Source organism: Culex pipiens, chromosome 1, assembly GCF_016801865.2.
Source record: "Culex pipiens pallens isolate TS chromosome 1, TS_CPP_V2, whole genome shotgun sequence".
NCBI classification, from domain to species: domain Eukaryota; kingdom Metazoa; phylum Arthropoda; class Insecta; order Diptera; family Culicidae; genus Culex; species Culex pipiens.
The window spans coordinates 81,857,210-81,880,085 of record NC_068937.1 but is presented as its reverse complement, the minus strand read 5'-3'; the positions used below and the strand labels follow the sequence as shown (position 1 = coordinate 81,880,085).

Here is a 22,876-nt window from a genome sequence, read left to right as displayed (position 1 = left end):
TGAGTTGATCAGGCTCTACTACTGAACTTGGTTTTGTTTGATTTTGTTGATGCAGTTTTGCTCGCGCTCGTGTTTGTACGAGATGCACATTAGGGTGTAATATCAAAATCGATTTTCCAGCACAGCAATATTTCAGTTCCTTTTGGGGTCCTAAACAACTCCCCAAAGTTTGGGAACGATTGGTTTAGTCCTCACTTTGCGCAAAGTTATTCAATTTTTGATATTTATAAAATCCACGTTTCACGCTGTACTAAAACCGGATTCATATTCGGATGCTCTGGAAGGTGCTCTACAACTTTCCCGAAGAGAGTATGGTGCTAACTTGCTCCTAAAAAAAGATACAGCGTGTTCAAAACTCGTCTAAAACGTGTTTTTTGCGCCAAAATCACGTTTTAGACGAGTTTTGAGGACGCTGTATCTTCTTTCAGGGACAAGCTAGCACCATACTCTCTTCGGGAAAGTTGTAGAGCACCTTCCAGAGCATCCGAATATGAATCCGGTTTTAGTACAGCGTGAAACGTGGATTTTATAAATATCAAAATCCAAAAAAATGGAAAATTGAATCGCTTTGCGCAAAGTGAGGACTAAACCAATCGTTCCCAAACTTTGGGGAGTTGTTTAGGACCCCAAAAGGAACTGAAAAATTGCTGTGCTCCCTGAATTTGTACAACTTCATTTTTTTCCATACAACCATATTACACCCTAATGCACATACATCTGTTTCAGCTCATCAATGTCGATTACTACTCTTGAAAGTGCGTCAGCTCCGACGTTTGATTTTCCAGGTACATAGTGTACTGTGAAATCGAATTCTTCGAGATCTAAGCGCATTCTAGTAAGTTTCGATGATGGCTCTTTCATTGAGAACAGATAGACTAGTGGTCAATGATCTGTTCTAACGACGAATTTCCTACCATATAAATATGGCTTAAAATGGTCAATTGCCCAATGTATGGCAACGAGTTCCTGTTCTATAGTGGATTTATTTGATTCACCTTTAGTGAATGTTCTGCTTGCGTAGCATACTGGTAAGTCAATATCTCCATGCTATTTTTGAAACATCCGTTGTTAAAATGAACTGCTTTTCGAAGTCAGGAAATTGAAGAATTTCTGGTGACAACAGTTTATTCTTAATTTCTTGAAAAGCGTTTTCGCATATATCAGACCTGATGAATGGTTGATTTTTGCGTAATAGACGATTTAATGGGTGAGCTGTTTTTGCGAAATCTGGCAAGAAGCGTCGATAATAATTTGCAAATGCTACAAATCTTCGAACATCATCTGCGTTTTCTGGTTTTGGATATTTTTGGATCACTTCATATTTTGATTTGTCCGGTTGAATGCCTTTATCTGAGACATGATGACCTAAATAAGTCACGTCAGTTCCGAAAAAGTTACATTTTGCTGGATTTAGTTTAAGATTGAAGTGTCTTAGTTTGGACAAAACATTTTCCAGATTTGAGATGTGATGATTGATTGAGCATCCGACGACGATAATGTCGTCAATATAAAGGAATGCACATTCTGCTGGCAATCCACTCAAAGCAATCGTCATCATTCTTTGATGACTTGTTGGACGAAATGTTTAATCCGAATGGAAGTCTATTGAATTCGTAGTGTCCATTAGAACTAGAAAAGGCTGTGAATTTTTGTGATTCCTCTTCAAGTTCAATTTGGTGAAATCCGGACATTAAATCCAAAGTTGTGAAATATTTTGCTCTACCTAGATGATCTAAAATTTCATCAATTCTTGGTAAATGAAATTTGTCACCGAGAATCTTTTTATTTAATTGTCGGAAATCCACTACCAACCTCCATTTTTTCTCGTCATTGTCGGTTTTTTTTGGGCACTAGCATTATCGGGGAATTATAATGAGACGTTGAGTGTCTTATAATCCCGTCATTTAGCATTTTGTGCGCTTGTTTGTTTGTTTCCTGAATGTGCGCTTCTGGAGTTCGGTAATTTTTAATATAAACTGGTCGACTATCTTCCAAGTTTTTTTTTGTTTATAGAAATTATTCGTGGTGAGATGATCATTTTCTAAAGAGAAAATTTCATTATATTCACGACATAATTCTATTAATTTGTCTTTAGCTTTTTTGGGAACTTTATCCAGTTTTAGCGACATCAGTAATTTTTTATGACGTTTATTTTTGATTTCGTGACCAAAGTTATAAGCGTCAAAATTGACGACATTGGTCATATTTTCAGTAAAGTTTTTATTGATCTTTACTGTTTTATTAGTAGTATTCAAAATTTTTACATATGGAAAACTACTATCTACAATGGAGTTTGCGATGAAGACTCCACGGTCAGTCTGATGTGAATTTATTAAATACACAGACCTGGTATCTGGTAAATTTACTTTTCGAAATACTTCACAACGAGGAGGAATATAAGTATTTCCTTCCAAGTTATCAATTATTTCGAATTCAAATTTTTCCGAATTGACAGTTCCGGAAAGTAACCATGTATCGTAATCGATGTTACAATGGTACTTTGTAAGAAAGTCTCTTCCAAGAATTCCATCAGTGGGGATTGTTACTTCCTCATTGATTAATTGGAATTCTTGAGATACCTTTATGTTTTCTAAGATTATGTTACCATAAGTACTTCCCAACGTATGAATACCTTCATCGTTGATACCTGATATGGTGCATTTATTTTCGGGGTCCATTGGAGTGGATCCAAAAAGTTTCGTAATTTTTAATAAGGATATTTCAGCGCCGGTATCAACTAAAAATGTACATTTGGCGTCTGATATATCTAACTTTACATTAATAAAATTACTTAAATTATTGCTGGCTGTAAAAAACCGCTTTATTGCTGGTTGTGAGTTTTAATAGCCGTTTTATGAGCTATGTTCCCCGCGTGGTTTCGGATGAAACCGAACTGGAGCATTTAGCTTCCAGTTTTGTCACGATTTCAGCCAAGTTAGCAGGGTTGTCACCTACCGTTGATCTGGCTTTTTTCGTCAATTTTGTCAGCACAACCTGAACTGCGATTGGTTCAGTTGCTGCTGTGACGAGTGGTGTCAATGCAGCTAGTGCACTTGTCACATTTTTTAGCTTATCTCCCTGCCCGTCATACTCAGGGACGAGGGTAGAAGCTATTTGAATGATTTCGGCAGCATTTGCCATTTTAACTTTTTTATATGATCTGTTTAATGTAATTATTACCTTAACTAGTGTCCTAAATGAAAGTGGTTCAACGTGTTTTTCGAGCTTTTCATTTATTAATGTTATGATTTCTCCTTGGAGATATCGTAAAGTTTTTGTCAACGGAGCTTGTTTTTGCTCCGGCAAATATTCAATTTCCGAAAGTCCTATGCGATATAGGCTTTTCGCTTTATCTAGTTTCGTTAATAAGGTCTTAGACCTATATTTTCTGTTTGGGTTTTTGATAATTTTTTTAGAATAACTCCCAGACCTTCATATGTTTTTTCTAATAAATTTTCTGTCATCTAGATTACTTATCATTTAAATGAAGATTATAGCGGGTATGCAATCTCTGTTGTGTGCTCCCCTTCTTGAAAATTGATGATTCGGGTATGCGGCCACTTATGTGCGCTCCCCTTCTTGAAGATTGATGATTCGGGTATGCGGCCACTTATGTGCGCTCCCCTTCTTGAAGAATGCCGAAAACACCGCGTAAGGATATGCATCCGTTAAACAATAACGCGCTCCCCTTTACGGTTGTTTATTTCCTGGCGCGGCTGCACCTGGTTTCGCTGCTGCTAATGCTGCTGCTGCTGTTGTTGCTGCTGGTCGGCTGCCCTTAGCCGATTCCATCGTTGGCGTTCTTTTTCGTAAAAGATCTTCTTTTGACTCTTAGTCATTCGCGGCGGCGTTTGTCTTATTATTTTTTTGTTTTTTTCCACTAACACCGATTGTTCATAGTTTCTCAGTATTGTTAAAAGTTCACATTTTACGAGGCACTGAATCAGGCCTTTTACACATTTTAAATTCGTTCTTACGATGATTGGCACTGATGTAGTGTTCAATCTGTTTACTGTTTTTTTAATGGTTTCCATATTTACTGTACTTGTTGGTCTTTGATCCTGGACGATCGGCCTCGCGCACGATGTGGGTCAGTTCACTGATCAATTTTCCGTCAAAATGTTTGATAACGATACTACCTTTTTTATTCTGTTTTCGGGTTTCAATCGTTCATAGCGAATGACTAACTTGTATAAAATATTCAGTAGTCCTAACACGATGATCGTTATACCAGCGTAGGCTAGTATTGAAGTTGCGTTCGCGGTTTTTTCTAGGTGCGCCGTTTGCGCCACGTTCGCATTTACGATGCGAATTATGTCTTCGTGCACCGGGGGTTTTGGAGTTGTGTTCTGATTACCCATTATGCAGAGGATAAAAAAAACTCGTTTCACTTGCGGTGTCCCGGTCGGTTGTTGATCTTCAATTTTTGTACAACATTACGCCTCACTATTTCCATTTTTTAAGTGCACTTTTAACTTATTTTTTTACAAAGTCCCGAAAAAACGAATTGAAAATCGCGGCGCGTTGCGTCCGAGCCGCTGCTCACGGGCGCCATGTAGCCTTGATTACTTCAAGGGTCTTAGAATTTTGGACCATAGGCTGTCATCCGAAGTAGATCGGTGTCCTCAAGCCTGGCTTGGGAGCGATCACTAAACTGTACAGTTCTGGTCTGTGTTCTAAGAAAGAATCTCTTTTATTTGGTGGCTCCTGGCCCTTTTATATGAGTTTGGTTACATTTCTTACATAGTATTTGTAGAGTTTACTCATTGGAGACATCTGGAGTTGGCTCTCTCTGTTTATGGCCTGAAGTGTCCTTTGCGCTGGATCAGCATTATCCAGCGCATGGCCACTTTGCCGTAAAACACGAAAAACTGTACAACCCGAAACAGTCCCATGCGCAAGCACAGCAGTTATGCCAGCGCATATTGAACCGATTGTTATGTAATTTGAGTCCTGGGCCTGGCTGTGTGTGGCTCACTCAGCCAGGCAGGGCAATAAATTGAAATTGAAGTGTGAAGCAGTAAATGATGGGTTGCAACTAATTAGCTATGCAGGGTTCAGTGTCTTGCGAACCTTCGTGGTGAACGGACACTAAAGCTGCGGTATTTTTTACTACCTAAGCTCAGAGTTATTTCAAACAAAATTCACAGTCTTTTTAAAGACTACCTGAGTTATTTTCCAAAATTCTAAACAGTCTTTTCAAGACTAACCCCACCTCAAATTTTGTTGTATTTTACAAACGAAGCCATCTTTTTAAGAGAACTTTGGCCTTGCAAAATGCGTCAAAACAAAGGTAAACGCAAATCTTCTGAAGATTTTTGTTACGTCGGTGAAGCGTTTGAACGCTAAGCCGGCTAACGGAAACAGAAAAAGAAAACAGCCTCATCCGAGGTCTGATTCTGAAAGTGAGGTCATTCCTCCAATCCCATTGGCAAACAGTTTCGGTGTTTCTTCTCCTCGTACTGAGCCTTCTGCCGTCGAGAAACGAGTAAAGGCTCCGCCAATTGTAGTGACTTCCGTCTCCGATTTGGCCAGCTTTCGAACGCAACTGAAGAATTGCAAGGAAACTTGCAATTTGAAGGTTTCGTTCCAGCTTGGTCGAAGAGGAGAATGTCGCTTGTTGACGGAATCTTTACAAGATCACCAAACTTTTGGTGGTTATTTGAAAAACCACAAACACAATTTCTACACGTATGAGACCAAGAATGCTCGTCCATTCAAGGCGGTCCTGAAAGGTCCATCCAACGACTTGTCGGTGGATGAGATCAAAAACGAATTTAAGGTGTTGCTTGGTTTTGCCCCATCCCAAGTAATACCAATGAAGAAAAAAACAAACGGGAATATTTCTCGCTTTGGTTTGACTTTACAATTTTATCTGATTCATTTCAACAGAAATGAAATCAACAATTTGAAACTTTTGGACAAAGTTCAGTTTTTGTTCCATGTACGGGTAAAGTGGGAGCATTTTAAGAAACATGGCGGTAATGGCCAGAATCTGACCCAGTGCCGGCGTTGCCAGGCATTCGGTCACGGTACTGATCATTGCGCCATGGTTCCAAAATGCATGGTTTGCGGGGATTCTTCTCACGACAAGGACAATTGTCCCGTGAAAGAAGTCACCCAATTTAAATGTGCAAATTGTGGTGGAAATCACAAATCAAATTTCTGGGATTGCCCCATCAGAAAAAAGGTTTTGGATTCTCGTGCTAAGCATCAGCCGAAATCCAAACCGAAATTTTCTCAAAGTCAGGTTGTACCTGCATCTTTAAATCAAACGTTCGTGATGTCTCACTCGAACAATGCTAGGAATACCCCTACCGTGGAAAAGTTAGGTAACACTAATGGTATTTCTTATTAACGTCGTTTCGGGTTCGGGTTCATCCACGAATTTTAAATCCTCTACCAATCTTCAAATTGGGCAGGTACCTCAAATTTCATTTGAAAATGTTTCTGCTGGCAACGCTTTGGGATCTTCTGATCTCTGCGATGTTACGTTTGAAAAAGTGACTTTTTTGCAAAACTCACTGTTTGGTTTGATTCAAACAATGAGTAATGCTACATCCATGATGGAAGCTATGAAAAAATGACTTTTTTGCAAAACTCACTGTTTGGTTTGATTCAAACAATGAATAATGCTACATCCATGATGGAAGCTATCCAGATTGGATTAAAATTTGCGAATGATGTTGTTCTTACCCTGAAGTTTAATCATGGATCTAAGTAATTCCATCAATATTATGAATTTTAATGCTCGCTCTTTAAAAGCGAAAGAAAATGAATTTTTCAACTTTTTACGAGTTCATAACGTGCATGTTGCTGTTATAACCGAAACATTTTTAAAAACTGGCACTTATTTGAAAAGTGATCCAGATTATAAAGTTATAACTAATAACCGAATGGATCGAAATGGCGGTGGAGTTGCAATAGTTATCCACCGTAGTATGACTTATAGCACGTTACGTGACTTTAAATTAAAAGTTATTGAAAGTTTGGACATTGAACTTGAAACTTCTTTTGGGAAAATTATGATTGCAGCTGCATACTTGCCTTTCCAATGCACTGGGGGAAAATAAAAATTATTTCAAGGGGAATTTGAATAAACTTACTCGGCATAGATCTCGATTTTTGATCATCGGTGATTTTAATGCCAAACACCAATCTTGGAATAATTCAAAAGTAAATTCCAATGGTAAAATTCTATTCAGAGATTGCACTTCTGGTCTTTATTCGGTTTTATATCCGAATGGGCCAACTTGCTTTTCTTCTGTTAGAAATCCATCAACAATTGATTTGGTTTTGACAAATCAAAGTCAGTATTGTGGACCTTTAGTGACTCATGCTGATTTTGATTCTGATCACCTTCCAGTAACTTTTTCACTTTCTCATGAAGCAGTTATCAGACCCAATAGTTCTGTGTTTAATTACCACAAAGCTAATTGGGACAGGTATCAGCATCATATTGAGAATAACTTAAATCATGATTTTGTTTTAGAAACCAAAGCTGATATTGATTCAGCCTTGGAATCTTTATCTAATGCAATTGTGGATGCTAGGAATATTGCTATTCCTAAAGTCCAAGTCAAATTTGATTCTCCCATTATTGATGACGATCTTCAGCTTCTGATTCGTCTAAAAAATGTTCGCCGAAGACAGTATCAACGTTCTCGTGATCCTGCACTGAAGCGAATTCAAAAAGATTTGCAAAAGGTTATTGACCACAGATTCACTCTCCTGCGAAATGAAAAGTTCGCAAGAGATGTCGAACAAATTAAACCTTATTCCAAACCTTTTTGGAAACTTTCAAAGGTTCTTAAGAAACCTCAAAAACCAATCCCTTCTTTAAAAGATGGTGATAATATTCTATTAACTAATGGGGAGAACGCTCAAAAACTTGCTCAGCAGTTTGAGAGTGCTCATAATTTCAACTTAAATGTTTTGAGTCCTATTGAAGATCAAATTTCAACAGAATTTCAGAATATTGTTGAACAAGAGTTTTCATCAGATGATGTTTTTAATACGGATCTGAATGAAATAAAATCTATTATCAAAGAATTTAAAAATATGAAAGCCCCTGGTGAGGATGGCATTTTTTACATTTTAATTAAAAAATTACCTGAAGCAACTTTAAGTAGCTTGGTCAAAATTTGCAACAAATGTTTTGATTTGGCATATTTTCCCAGTAGTTGGAAAAATGCCAAAGTAGTTCCGATTTTGAAACCGGATAAAAATCCTGCTGAAGCCTCAAGCTATCGGCCCATTAGTTTGCTTTCATCTATTAGTAAATTATTCGAAAGAATAATTCTTAATAGAATGATGACACACATTAATGAAAATTCAATTTTCGCTGATGAGCAGTTTGGATTTCGCCTTGGGCATTCAACTACTCATCAGTTGTTGAGAGTTTCAAATTTAATTCGAAGCAACAAATCTGAGGGCTATTCTACTGGCGCTGCTCTTCTAGACATAGAAAAAACATTTGACAGTGTTTGGCATAAAGGTTTGATTGCGAAATTAAAAAGGTTTAATTTTCCGATTTATATCGTGAAAATTATTCAAAATTATTTGACGGATCGTACTCTGCAGGTATGTTATCAGAACAGCAAATCTGATCAACTACCTGTACGTGCCGGCGTCCCTCAAGGAAGCATTTTGGGTCCAATTTTATACAATATTTTTACTTCTGACTTGCCTGATTTGCTCCCAGGATGTCAGAAATCACTTTTTGCTGTTGATACAAGCATCTCCGCCAAAGGTAGAAGCCTTCGTGTCATCACAAGAAGATTACAAAAAAGCTTGGATATTTTCAATTCTTATTTGAAAGAATGGAAAATTACTCCAAATGCTGCAAAAACTCAACTTATTATTTTCCCTCACAAACCAAGGGCTGATTTTCTTAAACCAAAAAGTCATCACATTATAAAGATGAATGAGGTAAATTTAAAGTGGGAGGATCAAGTGAAATATCTTGGACTTGCATTTGACAAAAACCTTACTTACAAGGATCACATTGAAAGTATCCAGGTTAAATGTAACAAATATATTAAATGTTTGTATCCACTTATAAACAGGAATTCTAGACTTTGTCTCAAGAATAAACTGTTAATTTATAAACAAATTTTCAGACCTGCCATGCTTTATGCTGTGCCGATCTGGACAAGCTGTTGTTTAACCAGGAAGAAAAAACTTCAGAGGATTCAGAACAAAATTCTGAAAATGATTCTGAAACTTCCTCCCTGGTTCAGCATCAGTGAACTTCATCAATTAGCCGAAGTTGACACTTTGGATGTTATGTCCAATAAGATAATTGATGCATTTCGACAAAAATCATTGCAGTCTTCAGCTGCATTGATCCGATCTTTATATAGTTTATAAGTTAGTTTTAAGGTATCCCTTTTCCCTTTTGTACATGCAGGACCTCCTACATTTGAAATCACTGAATAGCGAAAGCTAAAAATTTCATGAATAAATGAAAGTTGCTAGTATTTAAAATTGAGGTGAAAAGTCATCGATTGTGATTGGACACTCAATAATATTTTAACTGAATGAATGTACATGGATAAGAAAAACTGAATAAATAGAAATTAAAAAAAAAGCTATGCAGGGTTGGTAAACCCGTGCAGGGGTGGTAACCTATCAGTGATTCATAAAAATTGACAAAGGGCTTGTGATAGGCTATCACAAGCCCTTTGTCAATTTTTATGAACAACGGTAAGAAACACGATTAAAAACCATTTCTGATAACTTTTTTTATACAAAAAAAGTTATTGACAAGACAATATTTTTTCGATGGATCAACTATGCCCCCCCTGGATCGAGCTGTCAAGTAGGAGCTTTTCTGCCAAGAAGGGCCGTGAAGTGAATTTTTAGGAATTGAATTAAAAATCCATTTTAAATCCTTTGCGGTCGTTCAAAGGGTCATTTTACTTAGTAAAGCTTATTTTTCTTGTGAACAATAATATCACAAATTTAAGCTTAATTTTAGGACCCAATTACTAGATTTTTTGTAGTTCAATTAACATTTTGTATTCAACCGCATGATTAGGGGAGAGTGGGGAGACTTGATCCCCTTTTTTTGTATCGCACATAACTCTGTCAATTTCTCACAAAACTATGATCTTTTTGCATGAATTGAAAGCTTGAACATTCAACTATGTTTGGCTGATGAGGGTATTTCATGAGATAAACTTTTCGAATCATGCCAAGCGTTTAAAAAAAAAAATTAAACCGGCATTTTCAAAATGTTGGGGGTAATTTGATCCCCCTTTAAACATTTTGAAAAAATCTTTAGTACAATGTTTTTTATTCATCCAAACTTTTTATTTTCTAAAAGTTACAGCAATTTCACATTAAACCTGTACGTTTGTATTCACAATATAACAAGTTTAGCATGCAAAATATTTAAAAACTTAAAATTTTCTTTTTTAGACCAAAATTGAGCATGTTTACAAAAGCTGGTAATTTTTGTTTACAAAACTTTTGAAAAATGGTTCAAACTGCAGTAAGTTATGTACAACTATACTAAAGGAAACTATGTATGGAAACCCAGCCCAATTATTTAATCTTGAGGCTGATTCCAGTGACTGTAAAAATGCAGGGATCAAGTCTCCCTAAACGTACTTTTTTAAACAATTGATTGTAAAAATAGTATGAAGATAAATTTAACGTCAAATGCGTTAGGGTTTTGGAGTAGATATGTATATCAAACAATTCATGTATAAAAAATATTTTTTTGAGTATTTTTTGAGTGTTTTCTATACTTATCAAAACAAAGAAAAAAGTTCTCTTGGAAGTTTTTTGCAGCACTTTTTAGAAAAATGTGCGTAGCTCAATCAATCAATTTTTTAATATTTTTCTTTGTTTTCTACAATGAGTTTTAGTCAATTTCGCACAACTTTCTAGAACAAAGCTAATTGTTTTACCCACATGCTGACGAGATACAGGCTTGGGATCAAGTGTCCCCGGGGATCAAGTCTCCCCACTCTCCCCTAGATGTTGTTTTTGAGAATTTTGTTCAAGAACGCAAAAATCGAACAAATACATAAGGCTGGTACATTTTTTTTTGAAGTTTTTGTTGATTATACTTTTCGCCAAATCCCAAACCAGCAATGTGAATAAAATGATCAGTGTGAACGGGGTTCTACTGCCCAGTCAGATCAACCCGAATTCTGAAACGGAATCTAATTAGAATCGTACACAAATTCCGTTTCAAACGCAACAACCGGTTCGAACACGGAACCGGTTGTTGCGTTTGAAACGGAATTTGTATACGATTCTAATTAGATTCCGTTTCAGAATTCGGATTGAGTTAACTGGGTGATACGGGGTACTACGAAAATCGCGCGGTATGTTTTTGAATCATAAAAAATAACAAAACTTCTATTGCATTATTATTATCATGTCTATAAGAAAAGGGTATTGAGAATATATAAAAAAAAGTCTGTAACAATATTCATTGTATTTGAATGAATAGTACCAAACCTTCCAACACCCCTTCCCCCCTAAAATGCTACGTCTGTTCTGAGTGAAGCCAAAAAGAAAGTTGATCATTCAAGGCCGATACCAACCTTTCAAGAAATATTATATGTATATGATGTGATAGAAATTGCCATCATTTTTTTTTTCTTAAACAGTCGACTCTCTGGCTGTCGATCTTCTCGATATCAATAATTCTCCATCTATCGATGATTTCTTCAGTCCCTTCAATCTGCATACTTCAATTATCTTCATTCCTCGATATTTTCCCTTGCTTGAAGGATCTCTTCCTCGACGGTCCCTTGGATTCTGTTTGCTTTAAAAATCTCTTCCGGTTGTCAATAATTTCAGTTTTCATGGCTTGCATAGACATTTTTTGGCGAAACGAAGCTTTAAAGGGTGTTTGACATTAGTTTGTTTTTGTTTGATGGACGTTGCCATGATTCTCTCCCATAGCTGGGTATCAAGAAAAAATATTTTCAATCGAGTCTTCATTTTGCATCGTTCTGTAATCTGATGATTCTCTTCCTCGACGGTCCCTTGGATATTGACAAGCAGAGAGTCGACTGTAAAATGATATGACTACCCAAGTAACCATCCAGCACTAAAACATGGTCACTGTTCAGCACTTAATGCGCTCTTACAGCTGCGAGTAAAAGCTACGAAGTTTGGAGATCAGCCCTAACAGCTACTTCAGTGCTAGACAATGACCGAGTTTGGACTTTACTCGGCTGGTTTAGTGCTGGCCCCTACTGTTGGTGTCCACCCCTGCAGAAAATGTCATAAAAATGAGAGAGGCAAAAATATTGCTTTCGCTCTCTCTGCTTCCTCTTTGTCACCATTCTATTTTGGTTTGTTTAGTTACTACATTACCGACTCAGCTGACCGAGTTTGCGAAGTTGATTTTTTTGATTGAAGATGATGAGATTGGGATTTGATGCCAGATGGTAGAAGTTGTCTTCGCTGCTGATTCCTGCGCCCGTGCCTTTTCTCCTAAATGGGAGATGGCTTTCCAAGCAGGTTTTTACAGCTACTTATGTAGCGACTTTGTGTCAGAAGAATGCCGAACAGCTTGGGTTTAATGTTTCACCCCTTTTAAAAGGGCACTGAAGAAATCAGTTTTTGATGAGGTTCGGAAGATTTAGATTTAGTTATAGTAATATAATAAAATACGTACAACTAGCCATGAATTTGCTTAGAGATAAATAAATACATGAATTGTCTGCCACCCGCTTATTTCGGCGGGAGAATTCGGCCCACCAGCAGGACAATTTCCAATTTCCAATCGTTGGTGCGATCTATACGAGAAAGTGAGAAGGTTGTTGTTTTCTCGCACTCTCTCTTTCACTCTCCTCTCAGAATGAGAACAATGTTGCCAGTTTGATGGAAACAGCATGACAGTGTTGCTAGCGGTTGCACTTAAGCAGCACTTAGTCAGCTTTGGACAGTGCAGTTGAATAAGTGCTGAATCGCATTTGTAAATGCTGTTGGGTGGCTAATTAGCAATGAAATGCTAATCTGTTGCCGATTTATGACTTTTTGCTAGTGCTGGATGGTTACTTGGGTACCCAAGTAACCATCCAGCACTAAAACATGGTCACTGTTCAGCACTTAATGCGCTCTTACAGCTGCGAGTAAAAGCTACGAAGTTTGGAGATCAGCCCTAACAGCTACTTCAGTGCTAGACAATGACCGAGTTTGGACTTTACTCGGCTGGTTTAGTGCTGGCCCCTACTGTTGGTGTCCACCCCTGCAGAAAATGTCATAAAAATGAGAGAGGCAAAAATATTGCTTTCGCTCTCTCTGCTTCCTCTTTGTCACCATTCTATTTTGGTTTGTTTAGTTACTACATTACCGACTCAGCTGACCGAGTTTGCGAAGTTGATTTTTTTGATTGAAGATGATGAGATTGGGATTTGATGCCAGATGGTAGAAGTTGTCTTCGCTGCTGATTCCTGCGCCCGTGCCTTTTCTCCTAAATGGGAGATGGCTTTCCAAGCAGGTTTTTACAGCTACTTATGTAGCGACTTTGTGTCAGAAGAATGCCGAACAGCTTGGGTTTAATGTTTCACCCCTTTTAAAAGGGCACTGAAGAAATCAGTTTTTGATGAGGTTCGGAAGATTTAGATTTAGTTATAGTAATATAATAAAATACGTACAACTAGCCATGAATTTGCTTAGAGATAAATAAATACATGAATTGTCTGCCACCCGCTTATTTCGGCGGGAGAATTCGGCCCACCAGCAGGACAATTTCCAATTTCCAATCGTTGGTGCGATCTATACGAGAAAGTGAGAAGGTTGTTGTTTTCTCGCACTCTCTCTTTCACTCTCCTCTCAGAATGAGAACAATGTTGCCAGTTTGATGGAAACAGCATGACAGTGTTGCTAGCGGTTGCACTTAAGCAGCACTTAGTCAGCTTTGGACAGTGCAGTTGAATAAGTGCTGAATCGCATTTGTAAATGCTGTTGGGTGGCTAATTAGCAATGAAATGCTAATCTGTTGCCGATTTATGACTTTTTGCTAGTGCTGGATGGTTACTTGGGTAATCGGGTAAGTGGCATTCGGGATTGTGGCCCATTCGGGAAAATGGCATTCGGGGATGTGGACGATTAGGGGAAATGGGAAATTCGCGTAAATGGAATTCGGGGAAATGACTATTAGGGGAAGTGTCTTTTCGGGGAAGTGGCATTCGGGGAAATGTCCTTTCAGTAATATGGGTTTCGGGGAAATGTCATAGATTCGTAATATGGTTGTATGGAAAAAAAGTCGCCAAAATTTAGTGAGCACAGCAATTTTTCAGTTCCTTTTGGGGTCCTAAACAACTCCCCAAAGTTTGAGAACGATTGGTTCAGTAGGGTGTAATATCAAAATCGATTTTCCAGCACAGCAATATTTCAGTTCCTTTTGGGGTCCTAAACAACTCCCCAAAGTTTGGGAACGATTGGTTTAGTCCTCACTTTGCGCAAAGTTATTCAATTTTCCATATAAATTTGTATGGGATAAACCATTTTTTTGGATTTTGATATTTATAAAATCCACGTTTCACGCTGTACTAAAACCGGATTCATATTCGGATGCTCTGGAAGGTGCTCTACAACTTTCCCGAAGAGAGTATGGTGCTAACTTGCTCCTAAAAAAAGATACAGCGTGTTCAAAACTCGTCTAAAACGTGTTTTTTGCGCCAAAATCACGTTTTAGACGAGTTTTGAGGACGCTGTATCTTCTTTCAGGGACAAACTAGCACCATACTCTCTTCGGGAAAGTTGTAGAGCACCTTCCAGAGCATCCGAATATGAATCCGGTTTTAGTACAGCGTGAAACGTGGATTTTATAAATATCAAAATCCAAAAAAATGGTTTTTCCCATACAAATTTATATGGAAAATTGAATCGCTTTGCGCAAAGTGAGGACTAAACCAATCGTTCCCAAACTTTGGGGAGTTGTTTAGGACCCCAAAAGGAACTGAAAAATTGCTGTGCTCCCTGAATTTGTACAACTTCATTTTTCATTGCGCAAAGCGATTCCATTTTCCATATAAATCTGTATGGGAAAATAATTTTTTTTTAATTTGGTATTTAAAAATTCCACGTTTCACGCTATATCAAAACCAGATTCATATTCATATTCCAGATGCTATGGAAGGTGCTCTACAACTTTCCCGAATAGAGTATGGTGCTAACTTGCTCCTATAAAAAGATACAGCGTGTTCAAAACTCGTCTAAAACGTGTTTTTTGCGCGAAAATCACATTTTAGACGATTTTTGAGGACGCTGTATCTTTTTTCAGGAGCATACTCTCTTCAGGAAAGTTGTTCCAGAGAATCCGAATATGAATCCGGTTTTGATATAGCGTGAAACGTGGAATTTTTAAATACCAAATTTCAAAAAAAAAATATTTTTCCCATACAGATTTTTATGGAAAATGGAATTGCTTTGCGCAATGTGAGGATCGGACCAATCGTTCTTAAACTTTGGGGAGTTGTTTATGCTCCGGACCCCAAAAGGAACTGAAAAATTGCTGGGCTGCAAAATCGATGTTGTTATTACACCCTAATATACATACAATTTTGTGTTAAACTTATGTTTTTTCCTTTATTGGAGTGAGCCAGCTGTCACTAATTTTTCTTTTTTTCTTATTCACTGCATTTTTCAGCAAGCCGAACATTATCTTTTTTTTCAGGCAACAAGCATCTTCCAATATGATCTTGCCGGAAACCATGCGCTTGCGTGTGGCCCGCGTGGCATCCGTAGAACCCCCGAAAGCAGTTACGGCTACGGAAACACCCGCTCCACAAACCCACGTTGTCTCATACTCCGGTGGCCATAAATCCGTCGGATATTGAAGATTGGCGTCGCATCCGGGTACAATTTGTATCAGCCTTGTAGAGGAGAAAAAGTCCAACACGACCAAGATGCTGCCGGGCTGCCACAGAACACCAACATCCAAGCCGGAAGCCTCGGACAAGGCAAATCCCATGTGATAGTATCCGAAAGAACCCAAGTCTGAGAAGAATCGGTGATTCGGAATTAGTTAAAAAGTGAAGTGAAAAGTGAAATTATGCTTGCTTGAATAAAAAAAAATAATAAAAACAAAACAATATTTTTTTTTTCGAGTGCAATAACAAAAAATCCGAAATGACTGCACACGATAATAGCACGGCATCCTAAATAACAATCCGTGCGACATCGGTCGAATGTCGTACGACAATGTTATACAATTTCGATTATCGTTCGCACGAAAAACACGATATTTTGGTGCAAAAACGTATAACATTCGATCAAATGTCGCACGACATTTTGGTGCAACGTCGTACGATTGCACGAAAGACAAACGTCTGACGGACTTTTCAGTCAGGGGTACCGTTACCTGAATCTCGTGGTTGGATTTTGTGTTGATTTTCCCTTGCGTGACCAGAAGAAACTGGAGCTCGTCGGCAACTTTGGAATCAGCAACGCGGAGTCGTTTCTGGGTTTCGGGATGGGTGACCCAGGTAGAACCCTTTAGAACCCAGGTTTCTAGAGCCCAAGCTTGCAGAGCTCCCAAGTCATCCGATGCACACGCTGCTTCTCCGGCGCCAGATGGTCCTGAATTAAGAAGAACTTGTTCAGCGATTTGATGTTCAGGTCACGGGGTGTGATGGGCCTCTTGAGAGCCCGCACTCGCTGGATGAACTGGTGCTTATCACTAACCCTCCAGAACTTCACCAGCACTGCGTCTGTCTTCCGGTTCTGCTTGAAGATCAGCGGACCAACCTCTTTGACGTTCTCCGCCACGTCAGCCCCGATCACCTCACAGACCTTGTGAAAAACTTCCTGGTTGTGTTCCGGGCCTTGCAGCTTGATGCCCTGGATCAGCACCTCCTCCTGCAACCGCTCTTGCTTCAAGACGTCGATCTCCTGCCTCAGGTGTCGATTTTCCACGGTGACCTCGGTCACTCTGTTCGACAGCTTGAGCAACTGCCCCGGCAGATCCCGATTCAAGTTAGTTCGTCAAGCTTGGATAGCTTAGCTAAGATCTCTTGAAGTTGCTGGGCAACGTTACTGTTCGTTTTCGACTCCTTCCCAGCCTTGGCAGTGTTCGAGCGCCGGTTCGACATCCTAACCTCAACTCAGCTCGCCTTGCCAACTCGCCATCAAAGTTCATCCGTCCGAAGCTGCGCCGTCGAGAGATGAGCGTTTGCGGGCGGGAGTTGCTGAGAGAGTTTGAAAGTAAATGAAAATGGCTAGACACTGAACACATTCTAAATACTCACCGGTGACTTCTTCGGTATTCTAGGTAAATGTTTTTGATCAGGTTCGTCGGATCTCGCTCCAACCTCTGTAAGTAATCCGAGTACAATAGCTACAGGACCTGCGATTTTCGTACAGACGGTCCTTCCAGAACTGGTGCAAACTGTTCTTCCGGATGTTTAGGTAATACTCGTCAAACATGTCCCGCAATGAGAAATGGACTGCGGACCCTCGGGACATCCAAAACTGTCCCGTCATCACATCCGGATGATGGGAACTCATGGATAACATTTCGTTGTAATTTTGAGTTTTTGACCCAGAAGGAGGGTATCTGCGCCAAGACACCTCCTCGACAGCCGGGGTTGTCCTCAGCAGGACAGGGGAGTGGACTGTAAGACTCCGTTGGGGGTGCTTGGTCCGGATGAAGAAAAAGAGTCCTGGTCGTCGGTTCTGGGTGATGTTTATTCGTGTGCCCTTTAGCCGGGGCTGGATGATACTGGATGGGGATCACGTTTTGGATCGCCTTCTTATAGGCGAGGGCAAAGAGAAATCAAAGATCTTAAACAATAGGAGCCTCAAATTACCATGCGACCAACAATAGCGCGATTGTTGGTGCCGTGTACACAAAACTCGGGATTAGAGACTGCCTCCAAGGTCAGCTAGTCTTGGGGTTGTGTGCAGGACAATTTCTGGGGTAGTTAACCTAATTGCGGACGCAACAGAGGGTAACATGTCTCATCGTGAGAATCATTGGAAAGTGATAAACATTGAATTAAGACGATAATTAGCAAAAAATAGTGCAGTGTATTCCGCCGGGGAATTAAACCCCGTTCTATCTCATACCGTGAGAACGCATCACCGATCTGCCAACGGAACCAAACCACCGTGCTGAGAGGCGACCTCTTAGAACGTGATCTGTTTCTACTGGGTAATCGTATAACATTTGTTCCATGTCTCCGACGCAACCATAACACCTAATTATTTCGCTCTTCTATTATGTCAATTTCTCTCTCTTTCCAGTGGCTCTCTGAGATCTTTGTGGGTCAAGTATATTTTTAGAAGCATTTGTGTCGTTGTTCATAGGGTCATTGGGTGAATACTGAACACCTCGACCCAAATGCGACGTACAGTATGTGAAAAAAGTATTTACACCCCTTGGGCACTATGCACATTTTGTGATGAAACATGTAAAAAAATTAAAGTTTGACAGGAACCTGGTACTACGTTTTGTTCAGAAACTCATGCTACAAAAAGATCATGAAAAGATGATTTCTATAAAAAGTTATATAACAAATACTATTACGAAAATAAAAAAGGTGCAAAAAAAGTGTGTACACCTTTCGAAAAATTAACATAAATAATGTTATTTGTTGACAAATCACCATAAATCCAGTCTCCCAACTCCAAATAGGCGTCCTTGACTGATTAAAAAAATAATTTGGATTGAATATAAAGTTTACTAACTACTTAGTATAAAAGTTTATATAACTCTGGAAATTCTATATAAAACTTATGTAAACTTAATTTTGCAAACTTTTAATTGAACTAAATGTCAATATATTACCATATAATTGCTAAATAAACATTTTGGAGTGGGTATAACACCGTTTTGGGGGTATTTGTATCGATAGAATAGATTTTTCGTTGGAATTTCGTACCAACCCGGAATTACGTCGTAGGAAAATCCGCTGGCATCCGAACCGGTCCACGATTCACAAGTCAACCTATGTGGAATCGGAAAGGGCATAAAATTTCCGATCTTTTGATACCCAAACATCTAGGTTTTCTTTAAAACCTACGTTTTTAAATACCTAAGCAAAAACGTTGTTATGGTTTCGTTTGAGCAACCTGCCGAAAATGTATGGAATTTCGTAATTTTTGTTCTCGTGGATCAAACTTACTTTTTGCCCAGGTATTTAAAAACGTAGGTTTTTACATGTTTCATCACAAAATGTGCATAGTGCCCAAGGGGTGTAAATACTTTTTTTACATACTGTATAAACGCGGTTGCCTACTTGAACAATGCCAATATTTGAGTGGATTAAAGCCACCGCACAGAAAAAAATCAATTCCCGTAATCGTGAATAAGGTTCACGAATGTGAGATCCGTGAATATATTCCTTCGTGGTTCTCATAATCGTGAACTGACTTCACGGTTTCGAGAATTGATTTTTTGCGGCTTATTTTCGCAGTAATTTTGAGTTTTTGACCCGCTCTTCTATTATGTAAATTTCTCTCTCTTTAGAATTAGGTGTTATGGTTGCGTCGGAGACATGGAACAAATGTTATACGATTACCCAGTAGAAACAGATCACGTTCTAAGAGGTCGCCGGAATACAGTGCACAATTTTTTCTCTAATTATCTTCTTTATTCAATGTTTATCACTTTCCAATGTTTCTCACCATGAGACATTAGGGTGTAATATGGTTGTATGGAAAAAAATAAAGTTGTCCAAATTTAGCGAGCACAACCATTTTTCAGTTCCTTTTGGGGTCCTAAACAACTCCCCAAAGTTTGGGAACGGTTGGTTTAGTCCTCACTTTGCGCAAAGCGATTCAATTTTCCATATAAATTTGTATGGGAAAAACATTTTTTTTGATTTTGATATTTATAAAATCCACGTTTCACGCTGTACTAAAACCGAATTCATATTCGGATGCACTGGAATGTGCTCTACAACTTTCCCGAAGAGAGTATGGTGCTAACTTGCTCCTATAAAAAGATACAGCGTGTTCAAAACTCGTCTAAAACGTGTTTTTTGCTCGAAAATCACGTTTTAGACGAGTTTTGAGGACGCTGTATCTTCTTTCAGGGACAAGCTAGCACCATACTCTCTTCGGGAAAGTTGTAGAGCACATTCCAGAGCATCCGAATATGAATCCGGTTTTAGTACAGCGTGAAACGTGGATTTTATAAATATCAAAACTCAAAAAAATGGGTTTTCCCATATAAATTTATATGGAAAATTGAGGACTAAACCAATCGTTCCCAAACTTTGGGGAGTTGTTTAGGACCCCAAAAGGAACTGAAAAATTGCTGGGCTGGAAAATCGATTTTGATATTACACCCTAATGAGACATGTGTTGCTCTAACATTTCGTTAATATATTAAAAAGTATATTAAAATTTCGTTATTCTATCAAGATGTTTTTATTATTCTTGAAGTTTCCTCCTCCTTGGTGCGATGAAATGTTTTCATAAAATCCACCTAAATTGTAAGTTTGATAATACAACACAGGTCAGTTTAACAATAACAATACGGCTCTAGATTTAATGGGTTTTTGGAAGGTATCCAGGTTTTTAAGCGAAGATGGCGTTCGAATGTTGAACGTCCGATATGTCAAAATCGCTCAGTAGCACAAATATTAGACAAAAAATGTGGCTGTCATGCCATGGCACACTTTTTTCACAATGTTGGTACCACTGCGCGATTTTGACATTTCGAGCGTTCACCATTCGAACGCCATATTCGCTTAAAAAGCTGGATAGTAAAAAAGTAAATCTTTCCCAGTTCCTGAGGGGAACACCCTTGAAGAGTATCGGGGCCGGCATTTACAAAGCGGATTCAGTGGCAATTTCATTCTCAACTTAATGTTAACATGTTAAGGTTAATGTTAACATTCCATAGGTCGCCTCCCTAAGGTGTCGTGATAAGGTCCAGTTTGTGAAGATACACTACCTTCCCTTTACTAAGCAATCAATTCCAGAAGGGTAAAGATCACCAGTTGTGTTGGTCCGAGCCGGGATTTGAACCCCGATCTACCGCTTACGAGGCGGAAGCGTTACAACTGGGCTACGTGGCTCGGTCTTTTTGGAAAGTATACGTCAAACTAAACTTAAAAATGATGAAAAGTCAGAATCGTCCAAAACATACATGGGAAAAATTTAATTTCAAATATAATTTCTGTTCTCTAAGCGGCATTCTTGCAGCAAGCAGAATTTCTGCAGCGTCTTAAACTACATTGCCTAATCAATGAGCGTGAATCAAATTATTCATAAACAAAACTAATTTTGTGTTTCTTCTATTTCAGCCAAAATTCTGCCAGCTTTTTAAAGCAAGCCGAAATGGAATAGAACGTTTGGAAATAAGTGACAGTGAATTAGACAAAAACACAAGAATTGTTACACTAGAGAACTGCGTTAAGATTGTTCTTGAGCAAGCTCCTTCAAATATCATCAATGTTGTTACTAAAACAGGACAAATTCAGTTAGGTTCGTCCAGTGACGTAACTGCAAAGCAATGGAAGATTTCATTGCAATCTGTTGCTTTCAAAGAGAAAATTTCACAAACTTGCATTTTGAATGAAAATTCAAGTATTGAAGAAGACAATGATTTGTATTGCTCATCGTATAGCGATATATTCACAGCAACCTTAATCCCAACAGACGCCTCGTTGAAATGTGGTCTTGAATGTAGAATGTATACGCTGATGCTTACTAATACAGAGATTCAATTGAAATGTTATGATAATGAAGCTGTGGTCGTTGCTAGTTGGCCATACAGGTTCATTAGGAAGTATGGATATCGCGAAGGAAAATTTACTTTCGAAGCTGGACGAAAGTGTGACACTGGCGAAGGCACTTTTAAGCTGGACAATGTTAATCCGCAGGAAATATTTCGATGTATGTCAACCAAAATGAAATCGATGAAAAAAAATATGACCAGTGAAAGTTTCAACACCAGCAGCACCCATAACATTCCAAGTCAGTTTAGTGCTGCATTTTGTATGGAGCCTGGTTCTAGAAGCCCTCTACCTCCAACTACTCAGGCACAATTTATTGATCTTGAAACCCCATTCCGTAGTATGGTTGCCTCCCTTGACATACCCTACCCTCCAAATAAACCACCGCGAAAAACAACTGTTCAGCAGCACAACTTTTCTAAAATTCCGGAGAGCCGAAATAATATTTCTGCATGCAATGTCTCATCTGTCTTCATTCAAAGTAATCATAGCAACCAGGAGTTATCTGTTAATACTAATAGTAATTCTGTGCCATTGTCCCCGAAAAATGATCGGGAGTACGAAAGTGTTGAAGACATAACTGATGCTTGGAAAAAACTTGGTATTGACGATGTTAAGCATACTGAGAGTTCCCTTACCATGCCGGAAAGTAGTAGTAGTGCAACGCATAGTGATAGCAGCTACGATAAACTGGATTTTTTCAGAACCAGTCATAAAGCAAGTTCCGGATATAAAACAATTGTGCCAATAAAACAGAAAGGTTCTATCACACAAGGTAGTTTATCGGACGATTATGAAATAGTTGGAGATCCACCCACTTCTTCCACACTATTTGCTTGTAACAGCAATGTTGTTGACGTGTTCGATAACTGTGGTAATCAAATGACAATTACATCTCCAGATACTTTAGTATGTAGGGTGGCGGATGATAGTTATCAAGGATATGGTATGATACGCAAATCAAACACAAATAATCAAACATCAACTGCCTCTTACCCAACAAACTGTGTTAATATTGTTCGGAATGATGAAGATAATAATATTTCTAAGCATGAATATGCAACTGTTAGCAAACCCAAGCATGTGTAATTTTTTGGGCAATTAAAGATGAAATTTTACATTTTTTGAATGCATGTTTTCTTCCTATCCGAAAATCTTACAACAAGTAATTCATGACAGTGAACTAGGGCATAATTCAACGGACACTA

The 22,876-nt window shown here is 38.5% G+C and overlaps 1 protein-coding gene across 2 annotated transcripts; it reads left to right on the top strand.

Moving 5' to 3' along the window:
- Window positions 1-379: 379 nt before the first annotated feature.
- LOC120431202 (uncharacterized) lies at window positions 380-22,797 on the top strand. 2 transcript variants are annotated; one of them, XR_008211838.1, is made up of 2 exons: window positions 380-1,028; window positions 15,629-21,412. XR_008211838.1 is itself a non-coding variant. In XM_039596344.2 (2 exons), the coding sequence occupies exons 1-2, from the start codon at window positions 1,005-1,007 to the stop codon at window positions 22,755-22,757; spliced, it is 1,545 nt and encodes a 514-aa protein (XP_039452278.1). In that variant the 5' UTR covers window positions 732-1,004; the 3' UTR covers window positions 22,758-22,797. The 2 variants fall into 2 exon arrangements, 1 of the variants encoding a protein (XP_039452278.1); XM_039596344.2 differs by having other exon boundaries at window positions 732-1,028; window positions 21,237-22,797.
- The last annotated feature ends 79 nt before the right edge of the window (window positions 22,798-22,876 follow it).

Bases quoted from the DNA above. Each gene is read 5' to 3' on its own strand.
- LOC120431202 (XM_039596344.2), top strand. From the start codon at position 1,005: ATGTTCTGCTTGCGTAGCATACTG. The intron at 1,029-21,236 runs GTAAGTCAATAT...CTTCTATTTCAG, and splicing joins TCTGCTTGCGTAGCATACTG to CCAAAATTCTGCCAGCTTTT.